The 22,494-nt window shown below is 36.7% G+C and overlaps 1 protein-coding gene across 1 annotated transcript in view; it reads left to right on the top strand.

Annotated features, from left to right (window-relative positions):
• Window positions 1-1,711, top strand: part of LOC483960 (glutamate decarboxylase 1-like) — a 32,835-nt gene extending 31,124 nt beyond the window's left edge. Inside the window, exon 16 of the mRNA XM_038529561.1 lies at window positions 1,083-1,711. Coding sequence (XP_038385489.1) covers window positions 1,083-1,256 — 174 coding nt within the window. The 3' untranslated portion in view covers window positions 1,257-1,711. The remainder of the gene's footprint in view (window positions 1-1,082) is intronic.
• Window positions 1,712-22,494: the final 20,783 nt, after the last annotated feature.

The following is a 22,494-nucleotide window of genomic DNA, read 5'->3' as shown; positions in this document are numbered from 1 at the left end:
AATACCACTTGTTTAAATATTTTGTGGTTTGAGGCAAGTATTAAGTGAAACTCTTTATATTTTTTTAAGTATATGTGTGATCTTCCACTAGGGCAATTACTACGGTTGAGAGCTAGTGAGGCACATGTTTTTATGCAGACTTGCAAGCTGGCTCCTGAGGTGCACACAGCGCATTTACCAGAGAGCTGTCCCTCTTAGGGACATGTTCTTGGATAGAAGGCAAGGGGGAGACCATCAAACAGTTCTTTAAAAACACCGCAGGCAATAATTAATATCTATTGTTTTATGATCATCTTGATTAACTAAAATATTAAATAGGGAAGGACATTACATGAAGTGTCTTTAAGGTAGATAAATATATCTATTTGCTTCTACACTGCCATCATATAAGATTTATGGGGAAATTAAGTAATGGATAGCATATGCAGCATTTTAGAAGTAAACTGTGTGCAGAAGCAAAAGTTTCAAGAAGCGCAGCAGGTTGTGTAGTTATAGAATGCCCTCCTCTGGCTTTCCCTAATGCCTGTGCCTCTTTGCCCTATAATAATAACCCAAGAATGTATTAATGTGATCTGGTCCCACATATATGCTGTCATTTACACATACAGGATTTGTTTCTGAGAAACTCACAAAGAAACTATGTTTTGCTGCAAAACAGTGACCTAGTAGAAAAACTTAAGGTGTAGTACAATAATTTAAACAATGAAAGTTATGATGCCAAATTGCGCTACTATTTTTCCATTGCCTATTTCCCTTTACCTCTTTCTCAGATGCTTCTATTTGAATTGGCATATAAATATAAGCAAAATGTCATACAACCTTCTTTAATGCATTCTAGCACATTCATATTATTTTGAGTTGGGTCATTGTGAATCATGAAGTAACAAGAGCTACAGTATGAATACAGAACATGCTGGGTATATATTTTTTTCCTGTACTAAACATCTTAAAAATTATCCCTGATAGTTTTAAATTGCTTGCTATTTTTACTCTGTACTAATGATAGCTATGTAGCCATCTAGAGTGTGGGAGAGCACAGGCTTGTAAAATTACCTTTTAATAATATTTACATTTGCACACAGATTGCTCCAAAGATTAAAGCACAGATGATAGAGGAAGGCACAGCCATGATAAGCTACCAGCCATGTGGGGACAAAGTAAATTTTTTTCGAATGGTCTTTTCTAACCCTGCCACAAGACGAGCAGATGTTGACTATCTCATCGATGAAATTGAAAGGCTTGGAAAGGATTTATGAGACTTCAATATGAGCTTGAATACAAGTGTGAATAGCAACTTAAAAAATCTGCTGCTGAAGATAAGAGAGGAATACTATAAGCAGTTTCCTCTCTTTCAGGACTTATGATTCTCTTTTATCCTTTGCTATCTAAGATGATGAAAGGGAAGCCAATTCACCAAAGATAAATAGATTAAATTCAAGTTCCTTCATGTATTTATTATTTTCATTAATTTGATCAAAATTATTGAAAATCTGCTTGCTAAATGTCAGCTACTTGTTTTGGTATATTCAGAGTACATCAGTAAATAAGAAAGACAAAAATCCCTCCTCTTGTAAAGGAGGAAGCTCCATTGTGGGCATTGAGTAACTTAGCATATATTTACATGTTGGAATTAACTGAATAAAGATTTCCTGAATTGAAATAATTTTCGATATCACATGGTAGTATTGTCTCTGTCAAAAATAAAATCATACGTAGCATGTTTCTCTTTTTCTTTTTTGGTTGTTTCTCTTTTTCAAACAGTCAGATGAATAAAGTGTTCTGTATTTTAGAGCAGAGAGTCAGGAATGGCAGCAGCTGACCTATTTCCCCTTTGATCCTTGTCTTTTTATTTAGAAGGGACTGTGGGCCTACTATGTTTCTATGAAATAATTTAATTCATTTTTTTCCTGCAACACCATTTTTAATGTCTCTAAAGATCCACTGCAGTGACATCTTTTACAGTTCTCCAAAAGTGTATCAGCCATATTTCATAAAATGGAATCAGGCCGTTCTATATTGATGGTGTCATTAGCGTTTTTTCAGCTCCATTTTGGAGATAATAATAACTAGCATTAATTGAGCACTTACTGTACATCAAATGGTATGCTAAGCATTTCACCTTGCATGGTCTCATTTAGTTCTCTATTAATGCTATGATTCAAGTGATCTATTATCTCCATTTCACGAATGAGAAGGCGAAGATTTAAAGAATTTAAATAATGTGTTTAACATCATGCTGCTGGTAAGTAATGAAACCAAAATTTGAAGCTAGGTAGGTTTCTTCTCAAGTGTGCATGACGATGAATCCACCCAATACCTTGCTGCAATTAACATTCACTACCTGCCACTTGAGACGTTTGTCAAATGACTTGACTTAAGCAGTTCTCTTTGCTCTTCTCTGAAATAGGAATAATAATGGTGCCTTTGCTACACCACAGGTTTTTGTTGGAATAAATAGTTTTGTTAAATATTTTTAAAAATTGTGTTAGTTTTCTCCTTTTACAATGTATACATATACCAAACCATCATGATGGACACTTTACGTATCTTACAATTTAATTGGTCAATTATACCACAATCAAGCAGGAAAAATTAAGATATTTTCTCAATAAAGAAAAAAAATCAAATGATTCAGTAACTTCAAAGGAAGCTGAAAATTTAAAACAATATCACATACTGAGGAAAATGAAGGGAAATATGGTATTGAATCTACAGAAAAATATAAAGAGGGAAAAAGTGTAATGTAGTGTACATGTAACTTCTTCTTTATAGTCTGACAATTTACCTTTCCCCCACAGACAAAGAAGAAGATAGACCCAGTAAGAGACCTATAGCATGCCTGTTATAGGCTTGGCACATAATTAATGTCAGTATTGCATATTTCATTTTTAGTATGTCAAATAGAGCCAGAGACTTAAAAAATATACTAAGTAAAAATCAAGTTCTGTAACATTGGTTTTATCTTTATTGTAATCATTCAGGGTTACAATCAAATATTGTCACGTTTCTTTATGATAGAGGGCATTGTACCTTTCTGTTTTCCAAACTGGGTTGCATTTGTTCAAGTTAAAAGTGTAAGAACTTCTGTATTTAATGAAGAAAAACACATGAATTGGGATAGAGATTCTTTTCAATTGTTTTTCTACCAAATATATAAGACATTTCAGATCCAAAGTTTTCCTCAGAGGAAACATAAAATTGATTATACTACAGACTTTGATAGGCTGTGTCTTTGTGAGATATAGGGAATGGCAGTTTAATTATCTAAGTGCAATGTATCCCTTGATAAGAATTACTGCTCTAGACAGGAGGGTTTGTTCCAAATGTTATCGGGTTTGTCAGGCTCAGAAACATAAATCTGTTTCTTCCCTATGCATTATGCATGATCGCCTATCATTACATAAAGGTTATCAAAGAGAGATTAAACATTTCCTTTTCAAGAGTGCACCCCAAGTTTCTTTGTCCCTATATTTACAATTGTAGGTACTGGCTTTATTGCTTAATAAATACTTGGAAAAAGAATAAAGTAAATCATAACTGTTTCAATATAATGTGCATGTTGTGTGGGTTAAATAAACAAGTTAGAACAGTGCTTTCTTCTAATATCAATTCTATGAATTAAGCAAATATTTCTGTAGCATTTCTAGAGATTCACAATCTGATTTTTTCAGTAGTGCCCTGTTAATAACAACTAACTTAATATGAAGTGTTCTCTATTGTTTTGAGGTATGTGACATTTTCAATGGTTCAGATACCTATTTTATGCAGTGTTGGAAATTTGTGACATTTAAATTAAAGGACAGTAGTCATTAACATATGTCATGCCTTACCTCCTTGACCTTGGATTATTTTTTATTTCAAAGTCAATCAAAATTATTTTAGCCACAGAACACTTACCCACTTTCCCCATGGCTATGTTCTCTCAAGCATCCGACATTAGGCTTGAATTACATGAAATAATGTGTGAGTTTGCCTTCTACAACTTACAGAAATTCTAAAGAAAGGGCCCTTTTTTGCTGCTAAGTGATTTAACTTAACATGAAATTCTTAAAAGAATTTTAACAAGTTGATTTTTTTGGAGCTTTTACCAAACATAATATGTTTTTAACACAATGAATGTCATTCATTTGAACCAACAGAGATGACTACCAAAGAGACTATATCTCCAGAATTTAGGGTACAGTGGGGTAGACCAACAAAAGAAGTTAATGCATCTCTTAAAATTGTAGTTTTGATTCAAGGTGCTGCTATAGAATCATGCACAACCTATAGGCATTTATTCTGATGGCAGTTTCAAGGATGTGTTAGAGGAGGCACAAGCCTTGAACTCAGAACCCTCGTTTTAGAGGCTATTGCAATAATCCAAGGAAGGATAAGGGTCTAACAGTGTGAACCAATAGGGAATTGAAAGCTATTTAGGAAGTAAATTACCAAAATGTATTGGGAAGAGAAAAATTCAAAAAGCCTTCAATTTCGTTTCTAGCTTAAGAGACTGCTTAGGTCTTAGTAGCACAGAAATCCAAAAGGCAGAGCCTTATTATTATTAGCACAATGTCATTGGTCTATTTAGCTTGCATACAGTAAATAACCTTAATTTATGGATTTAGAGGACTAAGCTCTTTAGAAAATATCACATAAACTATGTAACTATCTGAGTATACAGTGGAGATATTTCATGATTGACTAAGTTCCCCTCTACGTAATTAATGGAGAAGCATACATTACTTAGAGACTTTATATGTTAATGCAAGTCACAGAGCATCCTGAAGCAGCACAAAAGAATCTGAGAATCCTCTGGATAATTCCATACCTCTCCCTACTTTGTGCTTCATTAATTACTTCTGTCCTCCAGATTCTTAGTAAGGCTTTGTACTGGACAGAATCTTTGGCTCGTCTGAGTCTGATCTGACAATCAGATCCTTTGTATTATCTCAGTGATTATCAGACCCAAGAGACTAGAAGGAATATTTGAAGACTCTGGTCTAGTTAGCTCTTAAATATTTCCAGCACAGTGATGCAGGGGTGGGCCTGGAATAGAGAAAAGCCGCAGAGGCCCTACATTAATTAGAAACAACTTCTCTTTTGCTGAATCATGTTTTTCTAGATGCTTGCACTCCTCAGTTTTCTGTCTGGCTTTAGTTTCAGCTCAGCTGGTCATTTAACTCCTTTTGAGTGAAGGGTCAAAGTTTGAGGGATTCCCCTCCCCCCGCCAAAATCTGACTTTGACATTTGTCCTCTCTCTAGGTTCACAGCTTTTAGTGTTCATTCTGACCAAACAATCAGCCCCTTGCTTTTCCTCATGGCCCGTTTGTCAGACTCTTAACCTTCAGCCCACATCAAAGGTCAGGAATACCAATCCTCACTTGTCACCTTCATCGTTCATGTTCATTTCAATGGTATTAGATTCTCTCCATCCCAAGTGTACCAACTTGAATGGTTCAACCCTAGGTATCTCCTCCTGCATCTTTTTCCTAGTCCAAACCCCACTCAAATGGGAATGTGAGCACAACTTCAACAGGTATTTTACAAGAATATTGAAACTTATTCCTCCAGTCTCATGTGAGATGCAAATATAGTAGTTGATGGACATTAAATTTTTCTGATCTTCACTCCTAACATGGAATGTCCTCTCACCAATAAAACATTTTTTAAGAAGTTTCCTTGATAAAGTATTGATAGCAGCTATGTCGATGTTATTATATATAAGAATAATAGATATCTCATTCAGCCACATCCACATACTCTCAAATTAATGAACCATTTATAACAAGCACAGACATGCCTTCAATTCTGCACCACATTGGATATTTCAGTCTTATCTCTCAACTTCCCCTCAGTATTCTGAAATTTCCTGTTAAAAACAACTTTATATTTTCCTGAAAAAGGAAAAAAACATGTTTTTAATTGTAAAATAATTAAATTAGCTTTGGTCTATACATTCTAGCAGAACTGTTCCTTGAAAGGCATGATGTGACCATCAGTGAAACAGAAAGGCAACCTACTGAATGAATGGGAGAATATTTGCAAGTGATATATCTGATAAGGAGTTACTATTCAAAACATATAAGGAACTTATACAACTCAACACACACACACACACACAAAAAAAACAAATAATCCAATTAAAAAATGAGCAGAAGACCTGAATAGACATTTTTCTAAAGAAGACATATAGATGGCCAGCAGATGCATGAAAAGATGCTCAACATTATTCATTGTCAGGGAAATGCAAATCAAAACTATAATGAAATATCACCTTCCACTTGTCAGAATAGGTAAAACCAAAGATAAGCAACAACAAGTGTTGGCAAGCATGTAGAGGAAAAGGAACCCCACTGGTGGGAATGTAAATTGGTACAGTCACTGTGGAAAAAGGTATGGAGCTTACTTAAAAAAAGGTAAAAGTAGAAAGATCATATGAACTAATAATGACACTACTGGCTGTTTACCCAAAGAAACTGAATTCACTAATTTCAAAAGATATATGCACCCCTATATTTACTGCAGCATATTTACAGTCTCTAAGATACGGAAGCAATATAAGTGTCCACCAATAGGTGAATGGATAAGGGAGATGTGGTGTATAATCACAGTGGAATATTATGTAGCCATAAAAGAATGAGACTGTGCCATTTGAGACAACATGGGGCATAGAGGGTACCATGCTAAGTGAAATAAGTCACACTGAGAAAACAAATACCATGTGGTTTCACTAATATGTGGAATCTGCACAAAACAAAACACTGAATAGAACAAAAAGCAGAATCAGACGTATGAATACAGAAAATAAACTGGGAGTTGCCAGAGAGATCAGGGCTAAGGGTTGGGCAAAATTCATGAAGAGAGAGGCTTCCAGTTAGGGAATGCATAAGTCATGGGAATGAAGAGCACAGCATAAGGAATATAGTCAATGATACTGTGCTAGCGATGTAGGCCATATGGGGACAGATGGTAGCTACACTTGTGATGAACAGAGCATAACATGAACGTACGGAATCACTAAGTTGTACGCTTGACACTGACGTAACACCGTGTATCAACTATGTGCAAATAAAAAAAGAATATCCCTTGTGAACATTTGTTGAAAATGTGATAATAGGTAATAATAATAATACCTGATCTTTGACAGCCATTTTCCAGTTTAAAATCACCTTGGGATAACTATTTTTAGCTGATTGTGTTTTCTAAGGAAGGCATGGTCACAAACTGTGAAAATAAAAGAGTATAACAAAGAGGTTAAGAGCTGGGATGCTGGAACCAAGATTCCTGGGATCAAACCCTAGCTCTGACCCTTAAGAGCGAGGCAAATCAGGCAAGTTCTCTGCCCTCTGTATTCATTTTTCCCCTCTCTCTGCTAAATACTAATAGTACTTCCTCACAGATCCTATGAGAATTAAATGAATTACTTTGTATATGTTACATTCTTTACACAGTGTCTGGAATGTAATAAGCCCTCAATGCATGTTAATATTGTTAATACCACAAACACAAGCTTTACCAGTATTTTTATTTATTTTTTCTTTTAGGTAGGTTTCAAACTCACTATTCTGTTTCTTCCTTTTTTTAAAGATTTTTATTTGTTTATTCATGAGAGAAACAGAGAGAGAGGCAGAGACATAAGCAGAGGGAGAAGCAGGCTCCACTCAGGGAGCCCAATGAGGGACTCAATCCCGGGACCCCGGGATCATGACCTGAGCCAAAGGCAGATGTTCAGCCACTGAGCCACCCAGGCTCCCACTATTATGTTTCAAAACTCATGCTGTTTCCAGTTTGCCATGCTGCCTTTCCATGTGCAAAAACTTGTGTCAAAGGCATGATATGGAACAAACAGTCTGTACTTGGGCCTACAAGCTTTGGTGGAACTTGGTAGATGGTACCATCAAGAAAGATATGATTTGGAACCTTCAAAAGAAGAAAGATGTAAAGATTATCAATGTTACTTAAGTGAAAGGTATTTAAAATAATTTGTCTGTCTGAGATAACAGCAAGAATAACAGCTATTTTTGAGGATCTACTCCCAATATTTACCAATATAATGAGACATATGAGGTATTTATGAGAGACTCAGGGATTTTTTTTTTATTTACCAATTTAAAGTTTTTTATTTCAATTTAAATTCTAGTAAGTTAACATACAGTGCAACTTTTCTTTCAGGAGTAAGATTCAGTGATTCATCACTTAGATAAAACATCCAGGGCTCATCATGACAGGTGCCCCCTTTAATCCCCATCAGCCATCTAGCCCATCCTCCCACTCACCTCCCTCAGTTTGTTCTCTATTGTTAAAAGTCTCTTATGGTTTGCTTCTTCCTTTTCTCTCTTTTCTTTGCCCCCTTCCCATATGTTCATCTGTTTTATTTCTTAAATATAAGACATCTCCTTTATCCTTTCGTCAGTCAATGGACATTTGGGCTCTTTCCATAGTTTGGCTATTGTGGATGTTGCTGCTATAAACATTGGGGTGCATGTACCCCTTCAAATCTATATTTTTGTATCCTTTGGGTAAATATCTAGCAGTGCAATTGCTGAATTGTAAAGTAGTTCTACTTTTAACTTTTTAAAAAATATTTTATTTATTTATTCATGAGAGACACCGAGAGAGAGAGAGAGAGGCGGAGACACAGGAAGAGGGAGAAGCAGGCTCCATGCAGGGAGCCCAATGTGGGACTCGATCCCGGGACCTCAGGATCACGCCCTGGGCTGAAGGCAGGTGCTTGACCGCTGAGCCACCCAGATGTCCCTATTTTTAACTTCTTGAGGAACCTCCACACTGTTTTCCAGAGTGGCTGCACCAGCTTGCATTCCCACCAACAGTGCGAGAAGGTTCTCCTTTCTCAGCATCCTCGCCAATACCTGTTGTTTCTCATGTTGTTAATTTTAGCCATTCTGACAGGCATCGTAGTTTTGATTTGTATTTCTCCGATGATGAATGATGTTGAGCATCTTATCACGTGAGACCCAGGGAGTTTCAAGACAGCAAGCAACACACTTGGATCAAAACAATCAACATTACATTTGCTGAGGTTGGTCCTGTATTCCCAGGCAGACCATATAATCTTGGCTACAGAAACCTCACATGTATTTGGAGCTTGTACTTGGAACTGACTCATGGTTTCAAATTTTCTCTTGGCAACCCTGCAGTCCTGTCTGGGAGCATTTTACCACTGCAGTCCCTTGAGAATATTTCATGCCACAGTTAATCTTTCACAGATAGTAAACACAATCCAAGTCTCAGCTCCCTCATTCCCATTCGTCAAACCATTTGTAGGTAAATAGAAATAGGAGTGAAGCCATATCCAAATTATCCTTGGCTTAGTCAAGAACTGGAGGTATCATATAATTCATAGTTTATGTTAATTCCCCTTGCCCAGCTCACATATCTCAGGAAATAATTGGCATAATTAAAAGTCCAACAACCTCATTCAACATGTTAACTTTAGCATGTGCACCCTACTCCAGTGATGTAAGGATAATTTTGAAAATCAACATTACTCAGCCCCTCTCAAATCCTATGGATTGATTTTTGTATAATTATAGAAAATGCATTCAGTAGCTGTGTGATAAATTAAAATTTCCTTGGAACAGATGACTTATTATGATAATTCAACAGTTTTGGATTCTTATTATAATAACTGTATTGAAAAGCTAAATGCCCCCAGGAAGACAAAAATGTGAAAATGCCAACTATATAGAATTGTTTTATAGCTTTGTTAAATTTGGTCTCTGCTTCTTCCTTGATTTCCAAAGTGAAGAGTGTTTTGGTGGTTTTGTTTTTCTCTCATGTGAGAAGAAAAATTTTATCATTTTTCTTTTCATTTTATGCTTACCTTTCACCTCCTAACTCCAGGGCCATCAATGATGGAGAATTCCTGGTTGAGTATTGTGAGACAGCACTTAGGCTAGGACAAGTTTTCCTTCTGCTTTAATTTGTTCTGGGAGTGATCTTAATTAGGAGTGGAAATATTATATCCACTCCTATCCGCTGCTATGGGAGGATGATTGACCTGCTGTACTCTAGACTCTGCTCGTTCCATTTGATCTGCCTTCCTTTCTCTTGCATTGGCAAGTAAGGTTAATGCCCTTATCCTGACATGACTTCAGTTATTGATAAGTCCATAATTCTGTATTCTTATATCCATCCAGCACCTACGCAGAACTCTTAGGACTTGGGAAATTTCAGCTGCTTTTTCCCATACCATGTCAAGGATGCTGGACTCCCTAGGAGAATTGAAACATAACAAGATATGCCACAACTTTTGTTTTTGGCCTTTTCCCTAAGCCTGTTTGGGATTTTCTAGCTTTCTGGATTACCATCCTACATTTGCAAGACAAGGATGTAGACAGACTGTAACTTTCAGAGATTGTTCTGGGAATGCAAAATAGTGCAAGCATGTTGGAAAACACTGACTCTTTTGTATAAACTGAAACATAGACTCACATAACACCTAGCAAATTCCACTGCTAGGTATTTATCTCACAGGCATAAAAACTGGTTTTCTTATAAATCCTGCATGCAAATGTTTATTTATAGCAGGTTTATTTCTTTTTTTCACCAAAAACTAGAAACAACCCAAATTCCCTTCAACCAATAGATGGACAAACTGTGGTACATATTCCATTGTACCCTCTCAGTGAAAAAGATATGTTAATAACACAGATGACTCTCAAATCCATTTACTAAGTGAAAGAAGTTTTATACGAATTGTAGAAAAAAGCAGAATTATGGAGACAGAGATGAGATAAGTAGTTCCCAGAAGCTGAAGGCTGGAGGAGGGCTTGTATCTAAAGAGGCAGTATGAGAGAATTTGGAGGTGATGGAACTGTTCTGTATTGTGGCTATGGTGGTGGACACATTACTCCATGCCTTTGTCAAAACCCACAGAACTGTATGACACAAAAAAATATAATTTAAAGGAGCCTATATTTTACAACCAGAGCCACATGAAAAATTTCTACTTTGGCAGAAGATCTGAACATCTACTTTAACAGATGATCTGAAGTATGAAAATAACATGAAAATAACAGTGAGTCATAAGAAGTTGGGAGAAATCGAAGTTGAAAAGGATCCCATGTAATGGGCTTCTGAGTAATTCTGCTTGGGCAAAGGAAAATAGAGAAGTTTATATCAAGTTTCTCTCCTTAATTTCAAATGAGTGATCCTTGATCCCTCAGTGGGGTTTTTACATTTGTTGCCATGACAACAGAGATGTGGTAAAAGAGCCACTCACGATGGCTCTTTAGAAATTACATGTTTGATAGGATGATGTAACTAACAAGGAATGATAGTGCAAAATACTGCTCCATAGGCTCAATCTGGTTCTCTTTAGGTGCAAGCTGTCTTCCTAACCATCTCATCAATTTTTATGATTTTAAAGCCTGGTGATTAATTTGCCCTTAATCCAGTGATCCTCACAGACTATGATTTCTTCAGACCACAAAGATTATCATGTGGTCCACATGTGGTCCACATGATTATCAATCAGACCACATTCAGTCTCTTCCACTGAAGAAGCTACTCTTGTGCCCTGTACACAATTTTTATGAGTTTCATGGTTTTCCTGAAGCTTGTTCATTTGCAGGAGAAGAGAAAGGCCTTGCTCAACTGGCCTGTGGGGTCAGTCTGCTGAGTTATGACTTCCAACAATGTCTTTACACATATATCCCCCGCCCCCGCAGGTGTTGATGACTCGTAGGACATGTTTCCCAAATAATGACTCATTTAATAATAGATACTTCTTATATTCAGTTATATTATTAGCTCTACAAGGACAGGGACTATTTCTTGAATACCATTTTGTAACCGGTGCTAATGACGTAAATTCCAAAATACAATTAATGTATGTTTACCGACTGCTAACACTGAATACATTACATTGAAACAATATGCTTGGCAAACTGGCTCTCTCACTGGGTCTTAAACTGGCTCTCTCGCAGAAGAAGCAACCTCTTCTGTATCAGGGATGATGTCCTGATCTAGTCCTGGGAAATAATGGGAATACGTTGATGCCTAGTTTATCAAGAGTGTCATGCACACAGATACAAAAGAAATGCTTCAGGATTTTGATGATACTAGAGGATGGTGGGATTTGAGTTACTTTATTTCTTTAAACAACATGTGTCATTACTCATCCCCTGTTTACTGTAGAGAAATGATAGAGGAATGTAGAATAATTTAATGTGTAGAGCATATATGACATCAACTACGGATATAAAAAAATTGCATAAAAGCAGGAGTTAACTCTCTCATTAATTGGATATGGCCCCAAACAAGTCATGTAATATCCTGAATTCTAAGGTTTTGGGTGTGTGTATCATAGGGAAGCAAAATCAGAATTTGTAAATATAATGACTTTATCTGATTATTTGCCACACGTTATCTTGCCAAGGTTGTTATGGCATTCTCCCAACCCTTAAGCAGGTTTCTACACTGCCCTTTTAGAGAAAGATTACTTGGCTGGAATTCAGTCTTTTGGCTGTTTGAACCTTGTATTGTTTCTTATAGTTCTTTTACTCTGGGTAAAACATGACCCCTGCATGTTTGTCCAATCCAGTGATTTTCCAGAGGAGCTTTTTAAAATAATAAAAATGCATGGATCTACTTCACATGAACTAAATCAGTATTTCTGAGGTCATGATCAGAATATTGGTTGTTGTTGTTGTGTTGTTGTTTTTTTTTAAAGCATCCCTAGTGATTCTAAAATGCAGTTAAAGTTGAATCACTGGTCTTTAAACCAATTAAATTAAATAGGAAAATCTGACCTCACTGAGTTCTAGTCCCAGAATAGCCACCAAAAAATTGGCTAGTTGCTTGAGAGAATGAATTTACACATTTATCTTATCCAGTATCTTGCTCTACCACAACATTTGATGAAAGATCAAATATTTACTTTGAGCTTAAATATAGTATCCAATTAACCAAAGTGCTCATTATCTAAGCATTTCATATGTTAATACTACGATCTGATGTGTGGATATAGGTTTTAGGTGGAAAAATATATGATTGGTCAAGAGGTCTTATGATATTGAGAGAAGTTACTCATTCTGGAATACAAGTAGCAGAATTATTTCGATCACATCTTTCCCTAAATCAAAAAGAAGCATGTCATTTGTAAAACAATAGAATACAAGCAAAAATTATTTTAAGGATACTGAAAGGTCTAATATAAATGACTTGTAGGTCAGTAAGAGGGATCGCAGCCTGTTTTGTTTCTCGATATCTTACGTGTATCCACTAAACTGAGAAGATTTAAAACCAGTTACTTAAAAGAAATAAAAAAAAGATTGATTTATTTAAGTGCAGGAAAAGAATAAGAAAGGGATGGCACTCCTTGTCCTTTCTATAACTCCATTCACCCACCAGGTAAGGTTGCCTCAGGGTTGTTTTATCTCTCCCTCTGGAGGAAGAGCAAGCAACAAAAGAAGAGCTAATGACTCCTCCTAGACTACAGCTCAGCTATAAGGGGTTGACCTTGCTAGTCTGGGAAGAGCTGAAGGAATGGTGTGGGGTCTCCTGGGATTATCCAACAGAAAATATGGCATTGCTGTCCTCAGTACTTGGTACTTGGTGTTCTGGCTACAACTGAAAGCATTTTTTAAACGGCTTAAAGACCACTTACTGCTCTTCTTAGAAACAAGAGCATCTTGTTACTCATGGACTCATTTTATCCATTAGATGGCACTGGCTATCTGTGGCAGAGTGGGAGTGACAGCTGTTTTCAGAGGCTTAGCTTACCTCTGGATCAAGTGCTGTACATTACTTAGAAAAATAACTGTATAATTTAAAAGAACACAATTTTTGTGGGTTTTTCATTCTGCCCCATATAAAAGTTAATGTGAGTCTCTAAGTGATTTGCATAAAAATATACTTGGTATCTTAATGCAAATATTTTTATTTTACTAGTTTTGGACTACTTGCCTTTACCATTAGTCTGGAAGTTTCCTTCATAGAGGCTAAGAGCTGTTCTTTTCTCTCATCTTCCATGGCAGGAGTCTTTGCAATACCTCCATAAAAATGTTAATAAGCAAGTAATTTAATTTTCATAAACTCAAATTTTGGATGTACATTAAAAATATGCAATATTTTAACACAGTTATTAAGAATTTAAATTTGTCCTTTTCTGAACTTTCTTCTCAGAAAGTGCTGATTCTTGGAGTTTTATATCTTCAATTAGAGGATGTATCTTGTCAAATTATCCTTTATATTAATCAGGATAGATAGTAAATAACCTCAAAATCTTAGTGGCTTTATTTCTTGTTCACGCCACATGTCCATTGCAGATTATCAGGGTAACTGGTCTCCAGTGTCTTACTCTAGGCCTAGGCTGACAGAACAACCACTGTCTCTAATGTCACTGGTCACTACGGTAGCAGAAAAGAGATAAGTCATGCACTGGTCCTTAAAGTTCCCTGGAGTTGTACATTGCTTAAGTTCCTATTTGCAGACTGAAACAGGTTATGTGGTTATGCCTCATCTTAAAAAGGGCAGCTAAATATAAAATTAACATGTATCTGGAAAGAAAAGACCCAGAGATATTTGGTCAATATCACTAATTACTACCACATCTGACCTTTTCATCACCAAACTAGACTCTATCTCCTTTCTTTGAACAAGATATGCTCACCCTATCTCCAAGAAGTTAAGCAACAACATCAAAACCCAGTTTCATTACAGGATCAAGATCAAAGTTCAGGATTGTTGAAGAAAGTGTGGCAATTTGTACTCGAAGGAGTGATAAGCCATAGTCTATAAATAAGAACCAGATATGGCATGTCTTAACTCAAAGACTGATAAAATCAAAAGACCAATTATGTGTCCTGAACAAACCCAATACACAATGATGGAACAGACAGGATTACCACTGTGAACACTCCCTTTCAGAAAGAGGACAAGGAGACACTTAGCTGTTATTAGTACATAGCAATTCCAAAATTTCACTGTGAAAATGTCAGGAGCAACTTCTACCATGAGGGCAGGGAATATCCTTTGATTTGGTCCCCCTTTGATTCATCACTCTGACTCCCCAACCTACTGTTCTCAAGAGTTCCTGGCTCTGCCAATTGGAGGCTTTTATCTTTCCATTCCCTACCTTGCCACAGCTGAACCACAAATTGCAGACTATGATTTCCTTGCAGATGAATGCTTTTCTCAGACCATTTCCTGTCTACAGATGCCAGAGCACCCAAGGCTAATTTAATTGCCAGGTAGTCACATGTTGTCTGTAATGCAAGTTGGCTCTTCCTTTGTCAGTATACCTCTTAAAAACTTAGTAAGCTCCTCATAAATTCTATTTCAACAGTTCACTGTAAGTAGCTTCATCCACAGATCATCTCCAGGCATGTATCTTAGAATTGATATATTTCTTTGTATTCTCACCTCAGTGCGTTCCCTAGATAGGTGTTTGTCTCTCTCTTTTGACTTAGCTGTGGGTACCTGAGAGCTGTTCACTCTTCCATGAGACAGCTGTCTATCCCTTCAGTCTCTTACCCCTGAGCCATTTTGACCAGTTGAAAGAATTGAGTGGAAACTACTTTAATTCATTCTTTGATTTCGACTAAATACAGTTAGAGGAGCTTATTAGAAAAACATCCTTTTATTTTCAAAACATAAGAAATGAGTCTAACTTGGAGAAACTAGAAATTTGTGTAATCTGCCTCCATCAAAAGGTCAAAACTCAAAAATCAGACTTTGATAAAGGAAATATTTACATGAAAATTTTGACCTCCAAAACTACTCAACTTCCAGTACTGTTGCTGTACTGGAAGTACTCAACCTCAGTACTGCTGCTGACACGTTGAATATTTATTTCCAAAAATGAAATTCTCGAGTCAAATAAAATATCCTCCAGATATAAGTAGGTAAAACAAACGTCAGGCAAAATAATCAATAAAACACAGAAGAATGAGTCAACACTGGGCATGAAGTAGGGCCTCTAATATAGATTCTACAGAGATTTTTAAAAAACCATAATAAAATTCAAAGGAAAACCCCTATGCTAGCAATTTTGAAAGATATATTACCATAATTCTCTCAAGAAGAAATAGAATCATAGAAGAAAGTGAAAACATTAAGGAATTGATTTAATAACTGCTGCACTATGAATAGAGACACATCAGGACCTGGTGGTTTTATGGATGGGTTTACACCTTCAAGGAACAGAGAATTCTGACTTTATACAAACTACTTTATCACAGAATGAGAAAAGAGGGCAGTTCTCAATCTACCTTACATGTGTATTCTAATGATTTTAATAAAACCAGAAGAAAACAGTATAATAAGATCACATTTGATGCCAAGCTCCTTTGTGAACACCAACACGAATATCCTAAACAAAATACTCTTAAATCATATTTTGCAGTGTATGTACATCTAAAAAAAGACTCCACATCTTAAAATAGAAAGCTCTGTTAATCTTTAAGATCAAAGCAATTTTGATCAGCTTCTCGACAGGTGTTTTTTTGCATCCTTTTCAAAACACCACAGCCTGATTTCAAACTGCTCACCGGAATAAAGAGCCAAGAATAATCAAAGGCAGTCTGAGGTGTAAGGAAGAGCTTTCCCTACCAAACTTTCTGCAAACCTGGAGTAATTCAGACACTGGGGTGCTGGCACAGGGGCGGATCAATGAAGCCTGAGGTGACTAGAACTGAAAGTGAGAGTTCACACATCATGTAAGAAAAAAGGGAAAACTTGAGCAAGCTGGATACATACAGATTTCAGAATTAATAATTTCCTTCTTGAGAGGGAGGGTGAGCAGTGAGATGGGAAAGAGTTAAAATGGCCATCCAACAAGATATGGACAGTCACATTTCTTGAAGTATTCTCAAGCAAATGCAAACAAAATAGAAAGTTCGTTTATCTACATGATGGGTGAATGAATATTTGTGAAATCATCTATACGACTGAAACATTTCATAACTTCAGCTAAAAATCCACTTTGACGTAGTTGACAGCGTTAAGCTGAGAGTGAGAAAACCTGACTTAATCATCCCTCCTCAGCCTATAATTGTCTCTATAACTTAGCAGTCAAAATTTCAGGTTTTGGGGCACCTGGGTGGCTCAGTGGTATAGCATCTGCTCTTGGCTCAGGTCATGATCTCAGGGTCCTAGGATCAAGTCCCAAACCAGGCTCCCAGTGGGAGCCTCTTTCTCCCTCTGCCTATGTCTCTACCTCTCTCTCTGTGTCTCTCATGAAAAAATAAATAAAATCTTTAAATATATATAATATATATTGTATATTATGAATAAAAATATTACAAATATTTAAATATATTATATATTAGTATTAATATTATACATTATATATATAGCCACCAGAATAGATATGTGGTTTCAGGTCAGGCACACAGCCTGTGCCCCTCGGTGCCCAGTGGTAATGTCCCTGGCCACTCCAACCTGGGTAATTCCCGGCAAGTTCAATGTGCTTTACATTTTTGCTGGATTTATCAGTTAGCCTGTGTTTGTCATGTAGGTGACTACAGCTCCCACCCACTCCTGCTCATCCCCCAAAGAGGCAATTGTGATGGTATCACCAGTGGAATGTGCTAACTAGCTCTTCATGTTTATCATTTGCAATCCAACCTCACTCACTTATGGTAAATGCCCATCAATTCCAACATCCCTGTGGGAAAACAGTACATGTGTCCTGGGTTCCATTCAACAGAAGGCAAACCAAGCTTGGACAGACTCCAGGTTTTTCCTTTTGTTTATTAGGATTTTATTTATTTATTCATGAGAGACACAGAGAGAGAGGCAGAGACAAGGCAGAGAGAGAAGCAGGCTCCCTGCAAGGAGCCCGATGTGGGACTGGATCCCAGGACCCCGGGATCACAACCTGAGCCAAAGGCAGATGCTCAACCACTATACCACCCAGGTGCCCTGGTGCTGCCCCATTTGATAGTTAAATATGACCTTAGGGTGAGCTCAGTACCAGTTACCCAGTCAGGCCTGATGATAGAGGCCTGTATTTTTTCTGGGATGACTTTAAAAGATAGTCAAATCAATATATTTTCATAAAAGTGCCAGCAGATGTCAGCAAAAGGCAAGGTAGTGATAAATGCATTTTGTATTGGGAGGTCAAATATTTAAGTATCAAAGTCAGAGTTAGGTCAAACACCTCAATTGTCTAAATATAATGACTCCATGTATAATTTCCTTTTGTTGGGCAGGGGCGTCGGGTGGGTAGGTAGTGCTCCTGTGGCTGGAGTACTCCTAACCACTTCTGGTTTGGCACTGTCCAATTGCAGTGGGGTTTTCCTCAGGTCAACTCTTAAAAATGTTAACATTTTTAACAGTTTATCTTTTAATACACCCTAATACCCAGTTTTAATCAAAGCCCCCCCAATCAGCATCTGGAGATACTAGCCAGCTACCATGGACCTCTGCCTTTGTTAGTATCACTGGTTTGTTTAAACAGCCCATATGTTATTTTATTCTTTGGCTGTTCTTCATTCACTCATTCATTTTAAGTGATCAGTTTGGGGGATTTTTAGATTATCAGACCCTCAAAGCTGTCCTTCCATCTGAAACACATTTTCTTCTCTGGAGTTCATCAGCATCAACACCAACACTTCCATTTATTATAAGCACACATATAGGACAAAGCTTTATCTATTTATTTATTTAAAGATTTTATGTTTTTATTTGAGAGAGAGAGAGCAAGCAAGCAAGCAACCCTCAAAGCTGTCCTTCCATCTGAAACACATTTTCTTCTCTGGAGTTCATCAGCATCAACACCAACACTTCCATTTATTATAAGCACACATATAGGACAAAGCTTTATCTATTTATTTATTTAAAGATTTTATGTTTTTATTTGAGAGAGAGAGAGAGCAAAGGGGAGGGACAAAGAGAGAGCGGGGAGCAGACTCCCCACTGAGCAGGGAATCTGATGCAGGGCTGGATCCCAGGACCCTGAGAACATGACCTGAGCAGAGGGCAGACACTTAACCAACTGAGCCACCCAGGCATCCTTAAGACAAAACTTTATATGAGGTACAATTTGCTTTCCAAATTTTGCACTGATAAAAATGGCAACCTCTGACTCCATTATAGGCAAATTTTTTTGCTATCTTTTGTGTATGTTATATAGGTTTCAATCTTATATCTGTAAATTTTCAAATCTCTCTGTGTTGACTTCTCACATGAAGAAAGTGGATGGAGCTGTTCTCAAGGTATTTTTCTGCCTTTGAGTTAATTAAAAGGTTACTGATGGCAGTTGTGATGACTGTGACATTTAGAGAAACTTTGTGAAATTCATTGGTAACATAGAGGTGGACACCCACTCAACAAAGAGTCCAGTTTAATTCATACTAACAATGTTCATTGTATGCCACATTGCCTAAACTTCTCTGATATCTCTCGTAGAGCACAGGATAATCATCTTAGGTGAGAGCATTTTGACATCTCAGCCTCAGTTGACCTCTCCCCACAAGGGGCTATGACTTATTTTTTAATCTTATGTTTTTACTTTTCCTACACAAATGGCATAGGTTTCTTGAGGATTTCATTTAAAGGATCCAATAACAAACTGTTAAAATGTCTCAAGATCTATCTCTTAACATGGAGGATGGATATAAGCTTGTGTTCCATTCTTGGTAATTCATTAAATTATAAACTTAACATTGTGCGCATTTTCTGTATGAAAGTTTGCCTCTATTTTTAAAAAGTTAAAGAAAAAACACCACCACGTTAAGCTACTATGTGGTAGTTTATACCAGACTAATATTCTTGAACACCTACCAAAACCAACTAAAAACCATGGGTAGATTACAACGAAGCATTCTCCTTGGAAGCACTGACGAGCTGCTGAGGCAGCCAGGACCTGAGGAATCTCACTGATGTGAGAGCAAAATGAGGATTTCACTTCTGTTTGAGGAGCATTTGATGATTCTTGGAATAGGTGGGGGCAGCTAAGAAGTCATCAGACTTTTGAGCAATCACACTGAGCTAACACATAAAAGCTGGAGTTTGGTATTGTCATGGCTTATGTCCATATCAGAAGAGTCAAGCTTCTGGAGAAAAGGCAGGCACAAAGAAATGCCCCAGACACTCGGAGGTTTTCTCCTCAGGGCAGTTGCTCTTCAGGCAATAGGTTAAAAAAAAAAAAAAAAAAAAAAAAAACAAAACAGCAGACAGTGGGGAAACAGCAGGAGACATATGTGCATTTCTAGTACTGTCTGCTGAGAAGGTCTAGAAAAATGATAACCCATTAGCACTGGGTACACCTACTACCAGGTCTTGATATCTAAATATCATTCTGCAATAAAAGGAAGTAGGGGGATTCTTGGAAAAGTGGAGTTCTAGGGTGTGGGCAGGGAAAATATAATAGGAACCTGGGACATCTTGTGGTGCTGGAGACTAAAAATAGATTTAAAAACAAACAAAAAACAGTGCATGTCTTTAGAAAGGGCACAAGACCATGGCAACTCACTTGAAGGGCCTCCCAGCGGCCAAAGCCAAGGGAATCTGAACAATAAAATAAGTAATGACAGTATTAATTTTTAGCCTATAGAATAAAATAAATCTGCACGAAGCTCTTCTGGTCTAAGTGGATAACTGAATGAAAATTAAGTGGGGAAAGACATTACTTATACTAGAAAAAAATGAAGAAAATAGAAGATCATCAGTAAACAAACACTGCAATAACAGTTCTTGCACACAATGTCAAAGGGTGCTCCAATCAGTGCACAAAAGTATGATGAATAATAGAATACTTTCATAGTCTTGAATTATTTTCCCCATGTTCTCATTAATTATGAAGAAATACATATGAAGAAACCCGGCAGAGAGCACTGTAATCATGTGATCGAAGTGAAAATCACCCAGTCATCAGATATACCAATAATACTGATGCACTGAAAAGGCACATCACACAGTCTTCAGATGTGCCCAGGAAATGAAAGATGAAGGACTGAACATCTGCCAAATATTGAAGGAAACTGAGGAATCGTGACACAATGCAATGAGGGATCTGATCCTAGACATTACTGAAAAAGTGGAAAAATTTTATTAAGGTCTCTGTAGGTGGGTTAACAGTTTTGTACCAATGTTAATTTCATGGTTTTGATAATTATGTCTATGTAAGATATTAACATTGGGGGAGCTTGGAGCAACAGGAAAACTCTGTATCATTTTTGCAATCTTTCTGTAAGTCTAAAACTATTTCCAAATAAAGATTTAAAAAAATAATGTCACAGGATATATCATCCAGTAATTTATGCATGAGGTTTTGATGCTTATGTTTAGAAACGTCTTATAGCTCTAGTGTTCTAAATCAAAAGTTAGCCAGACTTTCTTGTAAAGGGCTCCATGGTAAATATTTTAGGCCTTGAAGACCATGTGGTCTCTGTCACAAATACTCCACTGTGCTGTTGCAATGTGAAATTAGCCATAGATAATATGCAAACAAATGGGCATAGCTATGTTCCAATAAATACTTATTTACAAAAACAAGTAGTTGCTGGATTTGGTCCAGGGGTCAGTTTGCCAATCTCTTTTTTTTTTTTTTTACTAAGATCAGGATGTGTCATTTGATTAACAGTTTACCAGAGTCATCTCAATGTGGAATGGACATTTCTTCTCCTAAACCCAAGGACACTCATTAATAACCAACTGCTCTAATTGTTGATTTTAAGTGTAAAATGAGAATTTAATATCTATTTTATATCTATTTTAATATCTATTTTAATATCTATTTTAATATAGTTAAAAATGAATTCTCCAGTCTTTCCAACTGGTTTCCTACTTTATATTATGCTATTTTATATCTTATCTTATTTAAATTACTGTGTCTAATATTATAATCCCTTATGTCCTTTCATGGTAAATTAAATTATAGCATAAGAGATAAATTGGATTATGCTTGTGTATCCTTGGAAAAGTATAAGGTATGACACATTTTATTATATTTTAATATTATAATAACAAAAACATTAATTTAGTTTATGTTGCTTTTCTTTCCAAGAAAATGAAAGTAAAAAGTGTATCAATTATTTACAGTAGAGGATTTATTTAGAGTGCCTAAGGGTACTATAATAAGGATATTTAATTCATATTTTAACAGTTTTGAAGAGTGATCTAAAGATCTGAGAAGACCCATGTTTGAACTATACAAGCATAAATACTTTTAAAGCCATTCAGGCAGCACTATACAGCGTATAATTTATGTTTGCTGTATGCACAACAAATCAGGCTCCAACAGCAGGGTAAAGCCCACAGGCAAAGAGATGCAGGTGGTGGCGACCAGGAGTTGGGCCAGGGCATGCTGAAGCAGTACATATGAGGAGCGCTTATTTGGACATTGACAACATCTACTTTTATGTTTAACTGATGAGTCTATACCAGCTTTTTAGAAAATTTTCAATGTTATTTTTTCTACTCTTTTGCTCTTTGGGCAGGATAGAGGGCAAGTTTGTCAAGTAGAATATTTTTATTTCCTCCTCCTCCTCCTCCTCTTACATCTTCTCCCTCTTCCCCTTCTTCCTCTTCACCTTCCTC

Source organism: Canis lupus, chromosome 1 (assembly GCF_011100685.1).
Source record: "Canis lupus familiaris isolate Mischka breed German Shepherd chromosome 1, alternate assembly UU_Cfam_GSD_1.0, whole genome shotgun sequence".
Taxonomy (NCBI): domain Eukaryota; kingdom Metazoa; phylum Chordata; class Mammalia; order Carnivora; family Canidae; genus Canis; species Canis lupus.
Note: the sequence above shows the minus strand (reverse complement) of the source record. Positions and strands in the feature narration are given on the sequence as shown.